The 18,656-nt window shown below is 44.3% G+C and overlaps 1 protein-coding gene across 1 annotated transcript; it reads right to left on the bottom strand.

The window, feature by feature from the left end:
• Positions 1 to 1,556: 1,556 nt before the first annotated feature.
• SP1 (Sp1 transcription factor) lies at positions 1,557 to 18,098 on the bottom strand. The gene is made up of 6 exons (XM_072134621.1): positions 17,920 to 18,098; positions 17,318 to 17,400; positions 6,728 to 8,132; positions 5,926 to 6,091; positions 5,290 to 5,489; positions 1,557 to 5,086 (listed from the first exon to the last, which is right to left on the bottom strand). Exons 1-6 carry the CDS (start codon positions 17,924 to 17,926, stop codon positions 4,770 to 4,772), a joined length of 2,178 nt encoding a protein of 725 aa, XP_071990722.1. The 5' UTR covers positions 17,927 to 18,098; the 3' UTR covers positions 1,557 to 4,769.
• Between the last annotated feature and the right edge of the window lie 558 nt (positions 18,099 to 18,656).

Raw genomic sequence — 18,656 nt, 5'->3', positions numbered from 1 at the left:
CAGTAGCCATAATTAATATCCCCCCAGCAGTAGCCGTGATTAATGTCCCCCATAGGTAATATCCCCCCAAATTTCCTAACTTTCACCTATGCCCCCCCAAATAGAAACAGGGCCCCATATACTTAAGCAAGATAAAAAATAAAACTCTTACCTAGTTATCCCGCTCCTCTTCGCGCTCTCTCTTCTGCAGATCGGCGCAGGCGACGGCTGATGACGCGTCTGCCAGGTCAGGTGCCGGGTCATGGACCTCAGCAGACCCGGCGCAGGCAGACGTGTCGGCGTCTATGGATGCGATGGGTGGGAACGGCCGCTGAGGTGGGTGGGACGGTGGGCGGATCGGGGGCCCGTTCTTATTTTGAATTGGGACAGCTCCGGGCCCTCCCTGATCCAGCGCACGGACCAGATACAGAACAGTCCGTGCGCTGTAACGGGAAGGCCCGCGGCTGTCACAATTTAAAACATCTGCCCGCTGGGCTGCGCCGAGTTATCAGCGCAGCGCAGGGGTCAGGTGCGGGCCTCTGACTGACCATGGGCCCGGTCTCAGTCGCGACCCCTGCGACCGCGATCGGTACGCCACTGCCGGTAAGCCTTTGCTGCAATATGCAGCAAAGACTTACCGGCTGAGCCCTCTCCATGCAGCGCGACCAGGTGGGGGCCACAAAATATTGTCCCGCGGGCCGCAGTTGGCCCGCGGGCCGCGAGTTTGAGACCCCTGCTCTAAGGGGTTATAAATGCCTTTGGCAGCATTCTGAATCATTTCCATACCTTACAGAACTTAAATTCACATTACCCTGCCAGCAGTGTGTAAGGAAACCCCAGGGAGGGGCAGCTGCAGGCTGTGTCTTCTTATCCACACTTCCCCTACTCCACACCACCCCCTCCCGCTTGCTCAATGCACATGACGGGAAGTGGGGAGGGAGCTGGATGAGTGGAGACTGAAACAGGCTGCAGATGTACCCCACCCTCCTCCCCAGGACTCATCACATGCTGCTTGCAGGGAGACGGGTAAACTATTATAAACTCCTGGCATTTTTAGCATGGGCTATTGGAAACAGTCACCTGCTATTGCATTCCTGGTGACAGGTTCACTCTAAAAGAAGTCTACCAGAAGTTTTCACCATACCATGCTATGCCTACACCTGGAGAGCTGTGTGACCATACCTTTGTGTGTGTTAGTGGCAGCAGAACTGTAAAAGAAAAATGGATCTATACTCCAGGATTGTAGCTGGATTGAGCAGAGAGATCTCTTCCTTGTGCTGCTTCTCACTTTTGTGGATAGATATTGCTGCAAGTAATCAACCAAAAGCTTTATTGAGCTTTTGCTCAGAGCAGAGGAGTATTGTAGAACACAGAAATGTGTGGATAATCCCCCGGTGCACAGTAGAGCAAGGCTCAATGGTATTCGGGGCTGTGAATCTAGCCATTACATAGACCGAATTTCACACGGTAAAACAGCACTAATCAAAGATCAGGAGCTTCCATATACACTGCAAAAAAAAAATTCATTCAACAACATTCGAGACTATTGTATACAAAAACAACAAAACCCACAGATGTCATAGAGCTCTTAAGAGACTTTATTAAAAACAAAAATGTAATTAAGTTTACAAATGAGTTATAAACTACAGTAATTGTCACCTTTGTACAAAAGAAGGGGTTTAAAATGCTTCCCATATTACACCAGGATTAAAAAGGAAAAAAAAAAAATAAATCATAGAATATTACAAAGTTTCCTTATAGTCTAGCTTTTTACTTATTGCCAGTGTTAGAGTTTTAGGCACGGTTTATACATTCCCAGAGGTTTTAGACACATTAATGGCTTGAAGAACACTGCCGCACAGTGAAAGCAAGCAGAGGTATAGACATGAGAGTCTGACGTGAGAAAATGAAAAAACAAAATGAATACTATTGTATGAAAAGAAACGCAACATAGAAACGTTCCAGTCGGTTCATCTCACTAGATTCCAATGTTTAATCGGCACCACTTACATACAGAGAGCACATCCAATCGTGTGAGGTGGTAAATAAATTCAGAGCCCCCCCCCCATGTACAAGAGTTTGTCCGACTTAGCTGTATTCAGGACAACAGCACATAATTGTAATGGAAATACACAAGCATCCAATTAAACAATTTTTTTAGTTAATTCATAAGAATATGTGGAACAGATACCACTTAGTGTGTCAACCATAAAACAACCTCTATTCAGAAGGTAGCACCATGGACTCCTACAAGTTATTCCTCCCAGTGTCTCAGTAATTCCCCAAGTAACGTCTGTAATTGTAAACCACACTGCATGCTCCAGAATCAAAATCTATATATTCTGACTGCAACTTAGAAGCAAATTTGTGTTGATTGGACACAATGCATAACCACATGAGGGAGCACTCAAGGTCTCTGCCTGTATTGGGTATCATAGCTCAGTCCTATTCAAATGAATGGAGCCAAAATTCAACACCAGATAAAGTCTGTAGCCACTGGTGGTGGAGCAGTTTCCCATTTAGGATTAAAGATATGATTACTATATCCCCAAAACAGACCCACATCTGGCCATGGATAGTATCTGGTTCCAGCGACATGTGTAAAGGACTGACTGTGGATTGTTGTGCTGCAGTTTTAGAAAGTTTTTGCAAACCACGAATAATCGGACCTTTACAGAAGCAGTAAGACGTTTGGTTAGAGATGATTTGGCAGTGTGACACCAGTACAGACACCAAGGTCAGCTAAATGCAAGCAAATATATGACACATCACCAGGAGGTACAGATGGAGGCTCACTGGTTTTCCTGAACTCTCATGGTAAATAAAACAACCAAAAAAAAACAAACAAAAAACTTTGAGTCTCTGATAGAAATAGAAAGCAGTAGTTTATTTACAGCAAATAGTTATGAAGAGGGGGACGTGTCACAGAACTCATAAGTGTTAGAAATAAAACTATGAGCGATTACATGGATATCAATGGCAAAATGAAGTACAACGCATAAGACATGACAAAACGAAAAGGGAGGGGAAGGGGTTAAAGATTAAAAATAATAACTGGTGATAATGCATAGATTGTAACTCATCAAACTTGTTTCCTTGTGATCACTTATGGGCTCGCCACATAATGATTAAGGCACAGTCACTGAGAAAAGAAAGGAACGCAACGTCAAATGCCAGCGGCTACATCAATGCATCCAACCCGCACAGAAACCTCTACTACAATGACCACCGACTCCACCTCCAGCGGACGCGAAACGCGCTGAATTCATACACCACGTCCTTACAGGATCAATATTCCTCTACCCTATAAACAACGTATAAGAGGACCAGACATACCCTGGGGGTAACCCACTGTATAAAAATACATTATACTTTCACGTGTGTAGGCTGTGTGTATAGATTCATATAAAAATATGTTGGCGGAAGCCCCCACCAAATACAATTTCCAAAATAAAATAAAAAAAAAATTGTAATGCATATTTACAAGAGTCCATTCTTTAAAAAAAAAAAAAAAAAAATAAGCAAAACAAAAAAAAACAAACCACACACCCCTCTCCACTCCATAAGCAGAGGGGACGTGGACAGTCACTGCACATTCAATGTCAATAACATAAGTCTCCTCGGCCCATTCATAGACCCTGTGTCCATCTGATGAAGCAATGGCTGCTGGTCTGTACTTCTCCAGTCACAAAAAGTTACTAAATATAACATGGCAACGTGACAGCTACATAGGACGTCTTCTGTCCGAGTCAACCATTCAACAGAACTAGCCTCTAAATTCTTCAACCATCACTGGTCACTATGCAATGATCACTCCCTACAACATTTCAGCCCAATTCCTTGCGTGTATAGATATATATTTTTAATTTTAATGCAAGCAATATGACCAATGCTCCAGGGCAAGTAAAGACCATTATAAACTCCATGCATGGGAATTATTCCTTTTGCTCAATGTGGATGCAGCCGTTAGTGGAGAAAAGGACAAAGGAGAAGACGAATCCCACAAAATGTCAGAAATTTAACGCAGAATTGATATGACAGATTAGCGACAAAAATAAAACGTACTAACAAGATAAGGCTATGCAGAGCGACCAGAGCAGGTTTTGGTCTTAAGCACTTGTTATTAACATTAAATTTTTTGGCATTTTTTTTTTTTGTTATTTTCTTTCAGATTTTAATATCCTCTATATATATGTGTCTTGTTAAAAATGTATTGCTTTGATGAGAATTATAAAGGTTTCAACGTTTACAGGTGTACCTTAGGTTTTTTTCCTCTGTTTCTGAAAATATAAGAAAATAGAAATATTTATTATATATAATATATTTATAATAAAAAAAAGGGAAGAATAGATAAGTCCTGGGAAACACCTCCACAACCTTCACCCCGACAGAATCAGGGGGCTTTACAAGTAGCTAGCTACTGGCTCTCCATCATAGGGTATTATGTAGAGCGGGTGCAGCGCACATCAACTCTGCCACAACCAGGTCAAGGTATAACAACGGGAGGGTTTCCAAATGAACACATACATGGTTACCTTCCTTGCAAATAGGAAGCCCTGTAGATTTCTGTACTATAATGTTAATCAATGAGAATGGGGGAAGGGAAGGGACAAAAACACACACATTTCTACAGAGCAGAGTCTCCCCACAGCAAGGCCGGGAAGAGAAGTTGGCACAAACTTCCATGTCACAATAGACGTTTGACGCTTTTGGACCCATCATTCTTTCATAGCCCAAACTCCAATACCCACATTTCCCCACTATTTACAGTCCTGCCTGAACGAGGCCCCTCAGAAGCCATTGCCGCTGATATTGATTGACTGCAGGTCGGCCACCTGCATGACGTTTATGCCGCTGCTGGCAAGACGGGCGATGCCTTCTGGTGAAATTGCTTCCATGGCTACCATATTGGTGGTGATGAGGGCCTGAGGGGTGGGAGTGGAGGCGGCGCTGCCGTCAGAGCCTGTCCCCGTTTCCATTGGAACGGTGGTCATGGCTATTGGTCCGGCCTGACCCTTCTTGTTTTGATGTGTCTTTATATGCTTGGACAAGTGATCACTTCTCATGAAGCGCTTTGGACATTCAGGACAAACAAATTTCTTCTCGCCTGGAAAACAGATCATTTCACATTACACCAATCACTTTCAGAAAAAGATGTTAGCTTAAAAAATTCCAGTTAATTGATATACACACACACACAAATCTGCAGATCCTGCCTATATGCTTTTAAGAAATCATATAGTGGAAGGGTTGATCCCCCTCTTAATAGAATGACAGACATTACTACTAACACTATTAAACACTACTTACCGGTGTGGGTACGCTTGTGCCTCTGTAGCTCATCACTTCGGGTAAAGCGCTTTCCACAGAAGACCCAAGTGCAAACAAAAGGCCTCTCTCCTGTATGCCAACGTAGATGAGCCCTCAGGTGGGAAGTCTTTCCATACACTTTGCCACAGCCTGGAATATGACAGATATGCTGCTTCTTCTTCCCCGGGTCACTTGAACTCCTGAGAATGAGAAAAGAGAATATTAGTAAAAAGAATTTTATGACCGTCTTTCTCCATGATGATACTTTACTGTCAGAAGACTGTGGTTTGCCAGAGGAAGGGCTACAATAAAAGGCAAAACCACAAAGCAGGAGGCAGATAACAGTGTATCCACCATGGCCTATAGGTGGTGAAGAGTCCCAACAAATACCCCATCTGCCTCCTAAGTTACACAGCTCTGTGCATTCTATAACAGACATTTTACCTACTGATTGCAAGTCCTTGTCTTAAAATTTGTGTTCCGACATTTCAATTTGTGCCATAACTACAGGGCCAGTAGAGAAGGCCACGCATGCACATCCCTCCATTACGTTCTGTGGAAGGTTCTAGAACACCAAAGATTTAATTCCACAGGTTCTGTAAATGCATATACTAAGAGCCAACATGTACTTCATACCTTCCCTCGCTGTCCTTACAATAAGGACAAGTACAGGCCTCTCTGCGCATTCTCCGCCCAGGTTGGGGTTGAGGATCTGGGCTGGTTTCTCCCTCCTCCATGGCAGAATGATCCTCGTGTAACCCATCACCACCAGCGTGAATGCTTAGGTGGCCGCTTCCATCTCCTGTTTTGGATGCAGAAAATAAAAGTCAATATAGCACTGACGTACATTTCACACTGAAAGCCAAAAAGGTATAATATTCAAAAATATCCATTTGACATGTATTTGTGCTCCTCTATGGAGTACTCAAACAATGCAACTGTTTTTGCCAGCTTTAAAAAACAAACAATCGAAAAGCTAAGTATTTATAGGAAATCTACCAGCCAGATCAAGGATTGTAAACCAAGTGCCCCCGGCAGGATCCACTCATCTTTTAGATTCTTGTCAGAGGGGACACACACCAATGTCAATGTGCTCGGTATACAATCCTTCATCCTGGTGGTAGTTTTCCTTTAATACTGTAGATAAGTTTCTATTACAAGTTTACTTTCCATCTGTTAATGCCGTTATGTTTGGGTTATGTGTCATTATACAGAACTTGTAAAACCGGTGTTGCTGCTACAATATGTAAGGATCAGAGAGACAAGGTAACAAAATGTGCACAGCAAAGGCAGGCCAGCCAAGCAGCTCCAAGACTCGGGACAGGAGGTCTGCTTTGTCGTGACTAGCAACAGTTTTTAATGAACATTTGATGTTATATCACATGCAGCTGACGAATGCAGCTCAAAAACGCATATATAATAATGCATGCGGACTTACCAGTTGCATTAGTTAGGGTCAGAGGAACCCCTTGAAGCTGGTGAACTTGTATTCCAGAGGCTCCTAAGGCACCTAGGTTAATGGTCTGAAGGCCAGGCATTGATGAAAGTTGAGCAGCATTCACGGTCACTGTGCCAGCTGGCATGGTGGTAGCATTGCCTGACTGCCCCAGAGACACACCTTGCATGGGAGCGAGAGTGATTGTCTGAGCTTGAGGATTCTGAATCTGTAGGTTCTGTAACTGGATGGTTTGCCAAGTAACCTGCCCATTAGGACCCACAGTGGGAGTACGGATTATGATCGGACCAGTGTTAGGCATAGTTTGGATCTGGAGGTTCTGGAGGGCATCTTGTGAGATGGCTTGTGCACTGAAGGTTTGGCCGGAAAGCTGAGCAGCTTGTAAAGTCTGGATAGTCTGTCCTCCCTGAACAATCTGTGGCTGAATGAGAATCTGTTGCTGCTGTTGCTGCTCACCATCTTTTTGCTGGCCCTGTTGCAGGTTGGCGTTGGTCTGCTGAATGGAGTCAGTGACCAGGCTAAGTTGACCGCTGGATCTCTGAGAGCTCTGAACCTGGACATTTGTCCCGGGGGTGCCGCTACCACTGCTACAGTTCAACAGATTGACACCGCTGGTAGTGGTGCTGGTGGAGAAACTATTGGCATTTGTAAAATAGGCATTGGCCTGAGAAGTGACAAGCTGTGATGAACTTACACACGAAGTAACAGGCTGGGAGTTATCCTGAGTGCCACCGGTCAGTGTCACCGACTGAGATGTGGGGGTCAGAGAAGCTGCATTCACAGGGAGAAGGGTGATATTGCCATTGAGTGCAACAGGGACATTGGTCAAGTACTGGGTCTGCCCTGAGAGGACATTGTTGGCTAGCCCCATTCCCTGAATAGGGACAGCTTGCTGGAGGAGGTTGGGCATGGCGGCCAAAATGTTTCCTGTGCCAGTGCGATTGGTAGTAATGATCTGCTGATTGGTGGCTGGGATGATCTGCAGCTGTCCGGAGGCGTCTTGCTGCACATTGACCTGAGGGGCGGTGGTAAACTGCAGCTGCTGCCCATCCACTGTTTGGAACTGGGGTATCACTTGATACTGAATATTCGGCATGACGCCCTGAAGACTGGCCAGTACCTGCTGGTTCTGTACGTTGGGGGCAGCGGCTACCACAAACTGTCCTGGGGCTATTGGGCGGTTCTTTGAAGAACCATCACCTCCGGCTTGGTCCTTGGATGGAGCTGCAGTGGATATGATCTGCCAACCATTGGCTGTCTGTGCTATTTGGGCAGTGCTCAAATCCAGTTCTGTGGCACCCTGCTGGCCAGCACCATTTCCATTCTCAGGAGGCTCTATTCTACTACACGTGGCTGCCAATAAAGCCAACGGAGAAGGCTGGGAGTCCTAGTGGAAGCAGAAAAAAGAAAGACATAGTAAAACATTACAACTTTATTGAACAGTGCCTCCAGGTTTCCTCCAAATGCCCTGCACCACCATCTCCACAGTCTGCGCTCAAACCAGCTTCCGGCCGGCCGGCCACGTGCGCCCGTCACCATATCCCAGCAATGTATTAACTGCTGGGATATGGGGGTGGGATGACGTGGCCGGCAGCTGGTCTGAGCGCAGCCTGGAGAGATGGTGGTGCAGGACATTGGGAGGAAACACGGAGGCAAGTACCTGTTTATTTATTTTTTTTAAGCAGCCCCCCCCCCAGTTTTTTTTCTAATAAGTCTGACAACCCCTTTAAAATCAGAAGAATTATTAGGAGTTTTATGTAATACTTAAAGTAAAAGTGTAAATTTGGGCATCTTTCCATTCCAATAATCTTGGATTTATTGCACCTGGGAAATGCAGTGCAGTGGGGTTGAAAGTGTCAGGAAAGCAGCAAGTTTTTTTTTTTTTTAAATGTTACTCCCAAAAGAACTGACCGCAAATGGTCATCATATAAAGTGTTTAGCATGTTAGCACTTTAAACTAGTCATACATAAATGTATACACATCCAGCATGAGAAAGTCCTGTGCAGTAGTGATGGGTCGTTTCGGCTCCCTGCAGAGAGCCAATGGATTGTGTAAACCTGCCCTCTATAACTCGACCTCTATCGGGTAAAAAGTGGTGTGGCGAGGGGAGAGTATATTTATTGTAATCACAGAGATGCTTAGAAATTTGCCTAACTGACGAGATCTAAATGGGCACTGGATATAGTACATATTTCTGATACCATGTGTCTAGGTCAGGGAGTTACACTGTCTCTCCAACCTCAATCTCCAGCACAGGGTCTATTTTACAGCAGCTGGTTGTTTTGTACGGGATGTAAAGGCAATGACCTTTAACAAATTTATCAAGCACCAGCAGGTTTTATGTGGAACAGCCCCAAATTGAGGAGATATTGGTAATAAGTCCTCAAGCCAAGTGTATTTTACTGTAACGTAATGTCCAATGGAAAGTCAGAAGCTGGTGATTCTCACATATTTTGCCAAAAAAAGAAAAAAAAAAAAAACAGATTGCTTTCCACTGGAAATATTTCATGCCAATCTTTCAGACTGGATAAGTTTGTATACAAGAAACAAAATGCCAAGTTTGGTTTTATACAGCGGGTCTGGCCCAGTTGTAATTGATCAATGGGCTCTGTGGAAGCCGGACACTGTGGCTTATGGCTCTCCTCGTGCCACCGCTCTGGTTTACCTTCTCCCACAGGCGGCTAATACTAATAATTTATTGTCCCAATCAGGAAAAAGTGTGTGTCACATCGTATCTGGCTGCTGTTTTTCTCCTATGGGTCATTTTAATGCTGCTCGTTGCTCATTTACCACATGCCTTGACAGACTGGCACCATCATGACCACTCAAAAGAAATAAAATAATACGTTCTTGCCAACTTTTATATACTTTTAACTATGGAGCTATGCAAGTGTGCTTTTTGCAGGATAGACTGGGGGAATGCATGATATATTTTTGATTTTTTCCCCCCTTCAAATTAAACCCAGACATTCAACCCTGCCCATCCACCCCTTCAAATTAGGACATTTGCCATAAGATAAATATTTGTATATTTTAAGGATCTAAGCATTTTTTCAGACTGCAAATCTCATCATTTATTTTTATTTATGTAAAAAAAACAATTTATGTAAACCAGAAGTTCTCCTATGCACCCTCTAATGCTATCTGCACCATCAGCCCATGTCAAGTTGTCACAAATATCTAGTGTATGGAGTACGAAGACGCAGCACACACCAGTAATGATTTAGCTTCTTTTCTAACTTTATTCAAGCGTGATACAAAGAGTTGGCCTTCACCGGATAATTCTAACCGCATAATTATATACAAAGTTTGGCAGATCAGGAAGGTTACAATGTTTTGATCAACATGTCCCTTGTCAAGATAGAACGGATTAGTAAATATATGTCATATCAGGCAAGGTGTGGACCACATATATACTATTCAAATCTAACTTGACAAAGGTCACGTTGCCCGAAACCTTGTAACCTTCCTGATCTGCCAAACTTTGTATTTAATTATGTGGTTAGAATTATCTGGTGAAGGCCAACTGTTTGTATCACACTTGAATAAAATAAGATAAGAAGCTGAATCGGTACTGGTCTGCGACGTGTCTTCGTTCTCTACCAAGCCAGATTGAGAATCCTACATGTGTACCACCCCATACCTATGCGTGTGCGGTACCACCGTTTAATGCAAAACATCTGGGGTTTGGCAGAATCTGCTCAGACTGCTTTTCCTTGAGCCCAAAATAAAAATTATCCTGCGTGACCAGCCTCCACTAACCATTAAGAAAGAGGCCCTACAGAGAAAGGCCCTACGAGGTCATACAAGTTGGGTTGTCTTCTGCTGTGCTTCTAGGATCCAGTTATGTCTTAGAGCCTGAGCCCACCAGTGGTTCCTTTGGTGGGCTACTACCACACTGGACAGGATGCTGAATAAAATGACTAAGGTCAGTTGCCTGACAAGGGATACATCAGGCAGTGCCCTGTAAGGATGCATGCATGGTACAAGCAGTTGCTCCTTTTCAATGCTTAGAGGGTGACACATGACTAAGACAATACAATTGGGTTTCTTTGAACAAATTCATCAACACGGATTCATCAAGGGCTGTCAATCATGGCATGTGGGCGGACTGATAATATCCGTCTTCCCATGTACCTCCAGCCCTATCCTTACTATTGTAGCTCGCAGTTCATCCATGCAGCGGCTCGCTGTGTTTTGGCATGCATGTACATTTAGTTGGACAGATTGTATAAGATGTGATCTACTCACCAGTAAGTATTTCAAGTAACACACAGAAATAACCAACTAAATTACTGGTGGATCATTCACATACAACATCACTTAAGTGCCACTGGACTGTAATACAAGATTGCCTGCATACTGTGTGCACCAGGCCCCTTTCATAGGTACGTTGTGGGGGTGTATATATCGAGGATGTCTGTAGCCAAACACCATTGTTATTTATCCATATAAAACTATTGCTCTTTCCAGGTTAAGTAGTCCTGGGGATGGTCCGATCAGTAATTCACAGCCCTCTCTACAGGTACAGTAGTCGCTCACTCATAGGCCTGTCTCCCCGATTTAGTATAAAAATAAGTTTCATGATTTTGTTGTACAAGACTTAGTATATAAGATTGCAAAGTTCCTCCTATTCCTTACCATCCTGTCTGCAGAATTAACAGTATTTTCCACACTCACTTGAAAGACAACCCATTAATGTAAAGCAATCACAAATCACCAAAATATGCCATCACTTTTGTTCATGAAATGGTTTGTCTGGGATCAGATTATTTTCATATGGGGGTGTAAATATATCAATTAAATCATACTGTGCTCTCTCTAGAAGACAGGGAGGCGTCATACTGGACTTGAGAGGTCCGCATAGGTTTCATATCTTGAAATTACTTGGGGCCCATATAACAATAATCCTGGATAAAGCCTTTTAAAGCGAACCGTCGCGGGCAGCAGTCAGGGACCTATGGCTAGCGAGCCAAATGTGGCTTGGAGACAAATAGGGACTGGCACAGTTAGCGCTCCCTCCAGCCTGTGTGTGACTTAGGCGCCCCATCCTTTCCTGTACACAGGGCTATGAGGCTGTTTAGGAAATTACAATACAATATAAAGAGCTGCAGGGCAACCTCCATTCTCTCTACTATAATACCATCACTAAATAAGAAGGGTTCACACAACTTATGTAAATCAACTGTTTGTGAAAGTTGCAAAATGTAGCACCTCCGTCCAGTTCTCAACCATTGTAACATCTCAGGGAAATTCTAACTGCATACAATAGAATAACGAGCCCCAGGGCTGTGGTTCATGTGGCACATATCTACAAAGAGAATTTCAAGAGGATCTGCCTCAAAGAACCTAAATTGAAACTTTGATAACTACCAGAGATCTGCTGTAGAACCGCACAATACAAATGCATACAATAGTGCAAATCTGTTTGTGTGTGATTTGTGAAACAAAACCTGAGAACTTCTACACAGATTATATTTTCTAAAAGGGAATCAAATTCCTTATCTAATCTGGAATGTGTAAACAGGATTTAAAGGGGTTCTTTGGTCATAGAAGGTTAGGCCCTATGCAAAGGGACCCCCTGTTGGACCCGAGATGACCGAAGCAGACAGTTGTGCAAGTGACGGCTGCTCTATTAATCTCTACGAAGCTGAGGGAGATGGACGAGTTAGGCCCTAACTTGCCCTATAATAGAACTATGTGACTCCATCTTTATTTTCAGATTTCCCCCGCTTTCTCTTCCTCCCTGATTTGCCATTAAAAGGATATTTTACTTTTTAAGCCAATGATGGTAAATGGAAGAACATGCTATTTAAAAGGGACTCTCACCATATTTTACCCCTCTGACCAACAAATTGTCTGACACGAGTAACAAATTCTTTCTGGAATTCCCTCTTTAAAAGGAAACCTAGCATGAGGATTCTACTATGAGAAGTAGATCTGGTGGTAGATTCCTCCTGCCTGCCCCTGCCCTAATCTGTAATGTTATAATCCTGGAACCTAAACTAATTTGTTAATTTAAATATTACTAAAATAAAGTTTTTAACTGCAGATGGTACTGGGGCATGGAGTAGCCTTAGCTCTCAGCCCCGCCCCAGGCTAATACACGCTCCAATGTGTAGCTTCTGAAATTAATTTACATACTACTAAAATAAAGGTTTTTTTTTTTTTTTAACAAATTAGGTTAGCTTCCAGAATTATTAAAATTACAGATTAGGGAAGAGGAAGGCAGGAGGAAACTACCATGAGATCTACTTCTGATAGTAGTTTCCTCAATTTTCCTTATAAAAAAAGAAATACATTCAAAGTCATATGCAGATGAGCAAACTTTACCTAAGCGAAGAGTCACTTTCAGAGGCTGAAATGCCTGTAGCACCTAGAAATATGGCTCTGTTACCATATTAAAGTTAAGAATGTTATCTTTCAGACTGAATAAGGATTGTGGTTCCCTGATCTAGAACTAGAAATATGGGCAGTTAAAGAATTAGTTGGAGATGTGAACTGAAGATAAAGATTTAACTGCCTGTATGTCTGGTTCTGTAGATCAAAAGACTACATGCCTGATTAGATCTGAAAGATGAGATTTTTATCTTTATTATGACACCAAAAAAACTCTCACTGCTATAGAAACAAAGATAGAGGCATGTGAGGTTACACTCCACCTGCAGCCTCTAAAAGTGACTCATGTCGGTCAAATCTGACTCTTTTCTATTCATTTACATGACTGTGTATTATTGTATATTACTGTGTATAATGACTGCGATTATAAAAAGATTTTCCATTAAAAAAAAAAAAAATTCTAGACAGGACATTTCATACCCCGATAATTAAGGTAGTTATAAAGGGTACAGCATCCACAACATCTAATTAAATTTGAAGTTGGCATCCCTGGCACGTTGGTTTCTAATGGACTGTCTGACAATGTTATGATCACTTTCACACAGGACGTCTAAGGGATTGGTTTACCCTTGAGGGATTTTCTGCAAAAGGTAGAAAACCCTTTTAATCTCATAATGCCTTAAGTATAGCATCACAGGGACGGAACCATCTGTGGAAGGCACTGCATTTCGTCCCTCCATCCATATACTTCTGTACCATCTATATTCTTTGTATAGTCTTGGAGGCAGAGTTGTAAGTGTGCAATAATAAACTAATTATACCATTATAGAAGCCCCCCACCCCCATATGATATCAACTATGCAGATTTCAAAAACAAGATATGATCCTGTGATGGGTTACACACAGATCTCCATAGACTTAAGTATAGAAAGGGTTTCACTGGTGGCAGGTTATCACTCAGAGTCTGGGAAAAACAGCATAAAGCCCATAGGAAATTAGTTTTGTTAAAAAAAATTTTTTTTTAAAGTAAACACTTAGCATATTCACAGACTATTAATAAGAATGTGATGACTTGGGATCTTACAGATCATGAGAACAGATGACTAGAGCAGAAATAAGCATCCACGACCCTCTTTATCTTCACCTCTGTTGAGGTGAATGAAGCCAAGAACACAAATGCAAAATACTGCCCCATTCATGAAGGAGACTCAAGGACCCCCATTCTCATGATCACTGAAGGTTCCAGGGGTTATAAACTTGTCTTTTAGATAAGGTTTTTTTCTTCCCTATCGGTCAGGCCTAAAACTTAACTTTTATTAAATATTCGTAGTATGACTGAATCAAATTATATCACACTAACTCTTAAAAATACATGTTTGGACTGCTACCCTGTTTCCCTGAAAATAGGACACCCTCTGAAAATAAGACCTAGTACAATTTTTTTTCAAGCTTAGAAATATAAGGCCTCCCCTGAAAATAAGACCTAGCGGCAGCATTGCTACAGCTCCCACCACGCCATACAATCGCAGTAAAAGGTCCTGCAAAAGGTTGTGACACTGAGGGCGCGTTCACACGTTGCGCTTTGACCTGCGTTTTCACTGCGTTTGAAACGCATATACAACAGCTGAGGAGAGGTGATTTGCCCAATTACATCACTGTTAACGTTTCCGCTTACAAAACGCATCGTAAACGCGATGTTAACGCACGCGTTAACAAAGCATTAACGCATGCTTTTTGTTAACACATGCGTTAACATTGCGTTTACAAACGTAAACGGTAATGTAATTAGGCAAATCACCTCTCCTCAGCTGTTGTATATGCGTTTCAAACGCAATGAAAACGCAACCAAAACGCAACGTGTGAACGCGCCCTGACTGTTGCGTTGCAAATGCTACAAGCAGGTGCCTGAACAACAAGTGGTCAATGAAGGAAAGTGCTAAACATGAGAGTTTGGGGCCAATGATTCAAATAGAAATGGAATCACAAGAAATTTGGCATGAAATTCAGAGTTTGGACAGTTATAAGGATGTTAGAGAAGTTTTTGACAATATGGTTAAAGAGGTATTCTCGTCTCGGTATTCACATTCAGTTTCATTAATCTGCCATTAATAAACATTTCTTCAATTGGATGTTATTAAAAAAAAATGTTCCTGTGTGAAGATAATTTCTCAGAAATGTAGTCATATGGTCCCTTAGAAATGAGATGGCTTCCTCGGATACTTCCTCTGCTGGAGTGATTGCACAAATAAACAAAAGGTTATTGTATATAAAATGTCCTGGAGTTACTGCACGTCACACATCAGTTCTGTGGTAATGATTGCTGAATCCTGGTAGTCCGGCAGGACCCTATAGCGCAAGTCTGGCCACCGCTGCCAGAGTGTGACGTGGTCGTATCCGAGGAAGCTATCTGGTTTCTAAGGGACAACATGACTACATTTATGAGAAATTATCTTCACACAGGATCATTTTTTTAAAGAACATCCAATTGAAGAAATGTTTATATATGACAGATTAATGAAACTGAATGTGAATGCCGAGACGAGAATACCCCTTTAAATTAAAAAAAATCTTGCTTTTTGTGCATAAATACCAGGATTGAAAATGTACCAAAGATTTTTGTACACTGGCAAGAGTAAAAAGACTTTCTTGGTGGAATTCATTATTATATGCTGATGTATGTGATGGTAGGACAACAGGATATTAATAAATGGTGAATTGTAAATTCTTGTTCATGGAAAAATAAGACGTCCCCTGAAAATAAGACCTAATGCCTATTAAGGAGCAAAAATTAATATAAGACTGTCTTATTTTTGGGAAAACAGGGTATCATGACTTAAGGTATTTGGGATGGATATCTCCTCACTGTATTACTCTAAGGGTTAATACAGCTGACTGGCGTCATCCCACGAATCAGTAGCCCCTGATGATGCCAGTTGTTTGGCGAAACATGTCGGGGGGGGGGGGGGGGGAAGGGGGGATTGGAGGCTCGTGTCTTAATTTTAATTTCATGATTTTGGCTGCTAAATCAATGTGATAGAGTAATACAGTGAGGAGATATCCATCCCAAATACCTTAATGCTATATTCACACTGCCGTTGCCCGCCCGTACCGGGCCACGGCAGTGTACGGGGAGAGGAGGAGGAGGTGAGCGCAGCTCACCCCAGCCCCTCTCCATAGGGATACATAGCGCTGTACTACGAAGAAAGATAGGACATGTCCTATCTTTTTCCGGGTACGGAGCGGTACGGGCGCCGTGCGCCCATTGACGTCTATGGAGGACGTATATCGGCCGTATATACGTCCTCCATACGTCAGTGTGAATGTAGCCCCAGTGTGATATAATTTGATTCAGTCTTACTACAAATATTTAATAAAAGTTACATTTTAGGCCTGACCAATAAGGTTTTTTTCTGTCTTAGGACAGATTTGAGAATAAGGTCTATGTTGCCCTGGCAGTCCTAAAAGGGCAAACCAATTTGTTGAATTTAGATAGGGAAGAATATCATTAGAGGAAAAACACTCATCACAAGCTTGTAACGGCAGCTACTATGTGTGTTATTTGGCATTAGATTATTGTACAATCCCATCATAAAGAGAAACAAACTGGACAAGGGCTATTAACAAGGGTTAATACAGAAGACAATCCACACCAGGAAGTATATAGGATGTTGAGACAGAGCGCTGCGGCCAGTCACATGATATAATTGCTCATTCACGGCAGCCAAGTGGTAAATATATATTGCCAGCGATTACCGGCTCACATTTCACCTGGCAGCACAGATCTCATCCATCCTGTACTGCTCCGCTGAATAGGCTGGAGCCAGACAAGAGGGATCAGAGGGATCGTGTGTGATCAGTGACCACCGATTCTTATGATCCTTTGGGTCTGGTCATGTGATTAGCAGAGCAGATTGAAGCGGCAGGAGCAGTAGCCACATACAAGCCATGCATGAGCCCATCCCTGTGACAGGGGAGGCCATCCCATCCCAGTGTGCCAGCATGTAAACAAAGCAGCATGTCAAGAGAATCCCAGAACAGGAGGGACAGGGCAAGGAGGATGGACTGTGGAGCCAGCCCCCAGTGGGCAGTCAGAGGGAAGGGGTGGGTGGCTTGGCAGCCAAAGGGTGGGAGCCAGGCAGCAGAGCAGAGACAAACCAACACCCCGCACCCTCCTCCCTGCTGCATGTGTGTGGATGAGGGGGGAAGGGCTGCCTGCCCAGGGGTGCACGTACCTGCCCCTTCTGCACAAATCCGCCTCCTCCCGCCCGGCTCTCTGACTTTCCAGAAGTGATCTCTTCGGCGCTGGGCTCCTGATCTGCGGGTCAGACAAGCGGCCGTCAGTGTGAACATTCCCCTAGAGCAGCACATCCCGCCCGTCCACTGCGCAGCACACAACATGGCGGCGGGACGGGCCAGCTCTCCACTTCCGGGACAGGGCGGCCAGGCCCGGGGCTGAGGGAGGCACCGGGGGCAAGCACCGAGGTGCGGGACATGTCAGGACACAGGGGGCAGAAGTGGGGTGGGACGGGGGCAATTTTACCTTTCTACCCCACCCACCCAGGGGGACAGCGAAAAGGGCGGGAGAGGTGGAGAGACAGGAGGGAGGGATCCTCGCCACCACCTCCGATTGTGGGGCAAGAAAAAGGGGGCGAGGTAGCACAGGGCCAGCGCGGGTGAGGGCGGATATCATGTCCACACAAGCCCCGCTCTCCTCCGGTAACACCGGCCTCTCCCCTCCCCCCCAGGCACCGGCCGCCCTGGTCTCTAGCGCCCTCCCTCCCACTCCCCTCCTCACACCCGGGGAGCACTCCCGCTAGACCCCGCCATTACTTACCGCTCATCTTGTCTTGAGGGGCGCAGGCACTTCACACTAACCTCGGCTGACGATAGCAACCTAACCTGCCTGCCGCGCGGCGGAGACGGAGAGCAGGCGTGGCTACGGGCGGAGATCGACAGCCTGCCTGACCACTCCCGCTGAGGGGCGGCTCCACCCGCCCAATGGGGTGGCGCGGTGGGCGGGAAAAGGCTCAAGACTGACAGCGGGAACGGGCCAATGACAGCTCGTGCCGTTCCGCCTCTTCCCGCCCACCGCCACGGAGTGACGGAGTTGTAACAACTGGGGGGAGGGGAAGAAGGAATGTGGCATGGGCGGGAAGAAGGGCGTAGCTCTCTTCCTCTTCTCCTGCTGAGTTCCCCTCCAAAATATAACCGACGTGTCTGCTGACCAATGACTGAGCGAGTTAGGAGAGCGGCCTCGCTCGTAGCAGCCAATAACCAGACGGAGTAGAAAGAGGTAGCAAGTTAAAGTACTGACTAAATAAGTGCAGTTGGTCTTGCACAAATTTGGGCGCCATTTCGTCGAATTTAAAGTTCCCGGATTTACTAGTGACTCCAGTTTCTAGTTCTATATGCTGGTGCCATGGAGCTTGTGTCACATGGTCCCTGTAACCGCAAGAAGTTCTTCGGCAGCTGCGGTAACGCCCTATGGGCGAGCACTACGGCACAGTGCGACCCCATGTGGCTGCCTGGGCTGATGGGAGAGGGCCATCGATAACGAGCGATTTGTGACTG

Source organism: Engystomops pustulosus, chromosome 2 (genome assembly GCF_040894005.1).
Source record: "Engystomops pustulosus chromosome 2, aEngPut4.maternal, whole genome shotgun sequence".
NCBI lineage: Eukaryota > Metazoa > Chordata > Amphibia > Anura > Leptodactylidae > Engystomops > Engystomops pustulosus.
Note: the sequence above shows the minus strand (reverse complement) of the source record. Positions and strands in the feature narration are given on the sequence as shown.

Coding starts and splice junctions, on each gene's coding strand:
- SP1 (XM_072134621.1), bottom strand. Junction 8,133..17,317: donor GATTTGTGCAGAAGGGGCAG/GTACGTGCACCC, acceptor TGCTTCCACTAG/GACTCCCAGCCTTCTCCGTT. Junction 5,087..5,289: donor GCACAAGCGTACCCACACCG/GTAAGTAGTGTT, acceptor TCTGTTTTCCAG/GCGAGAAGAAATTTGTTTGT.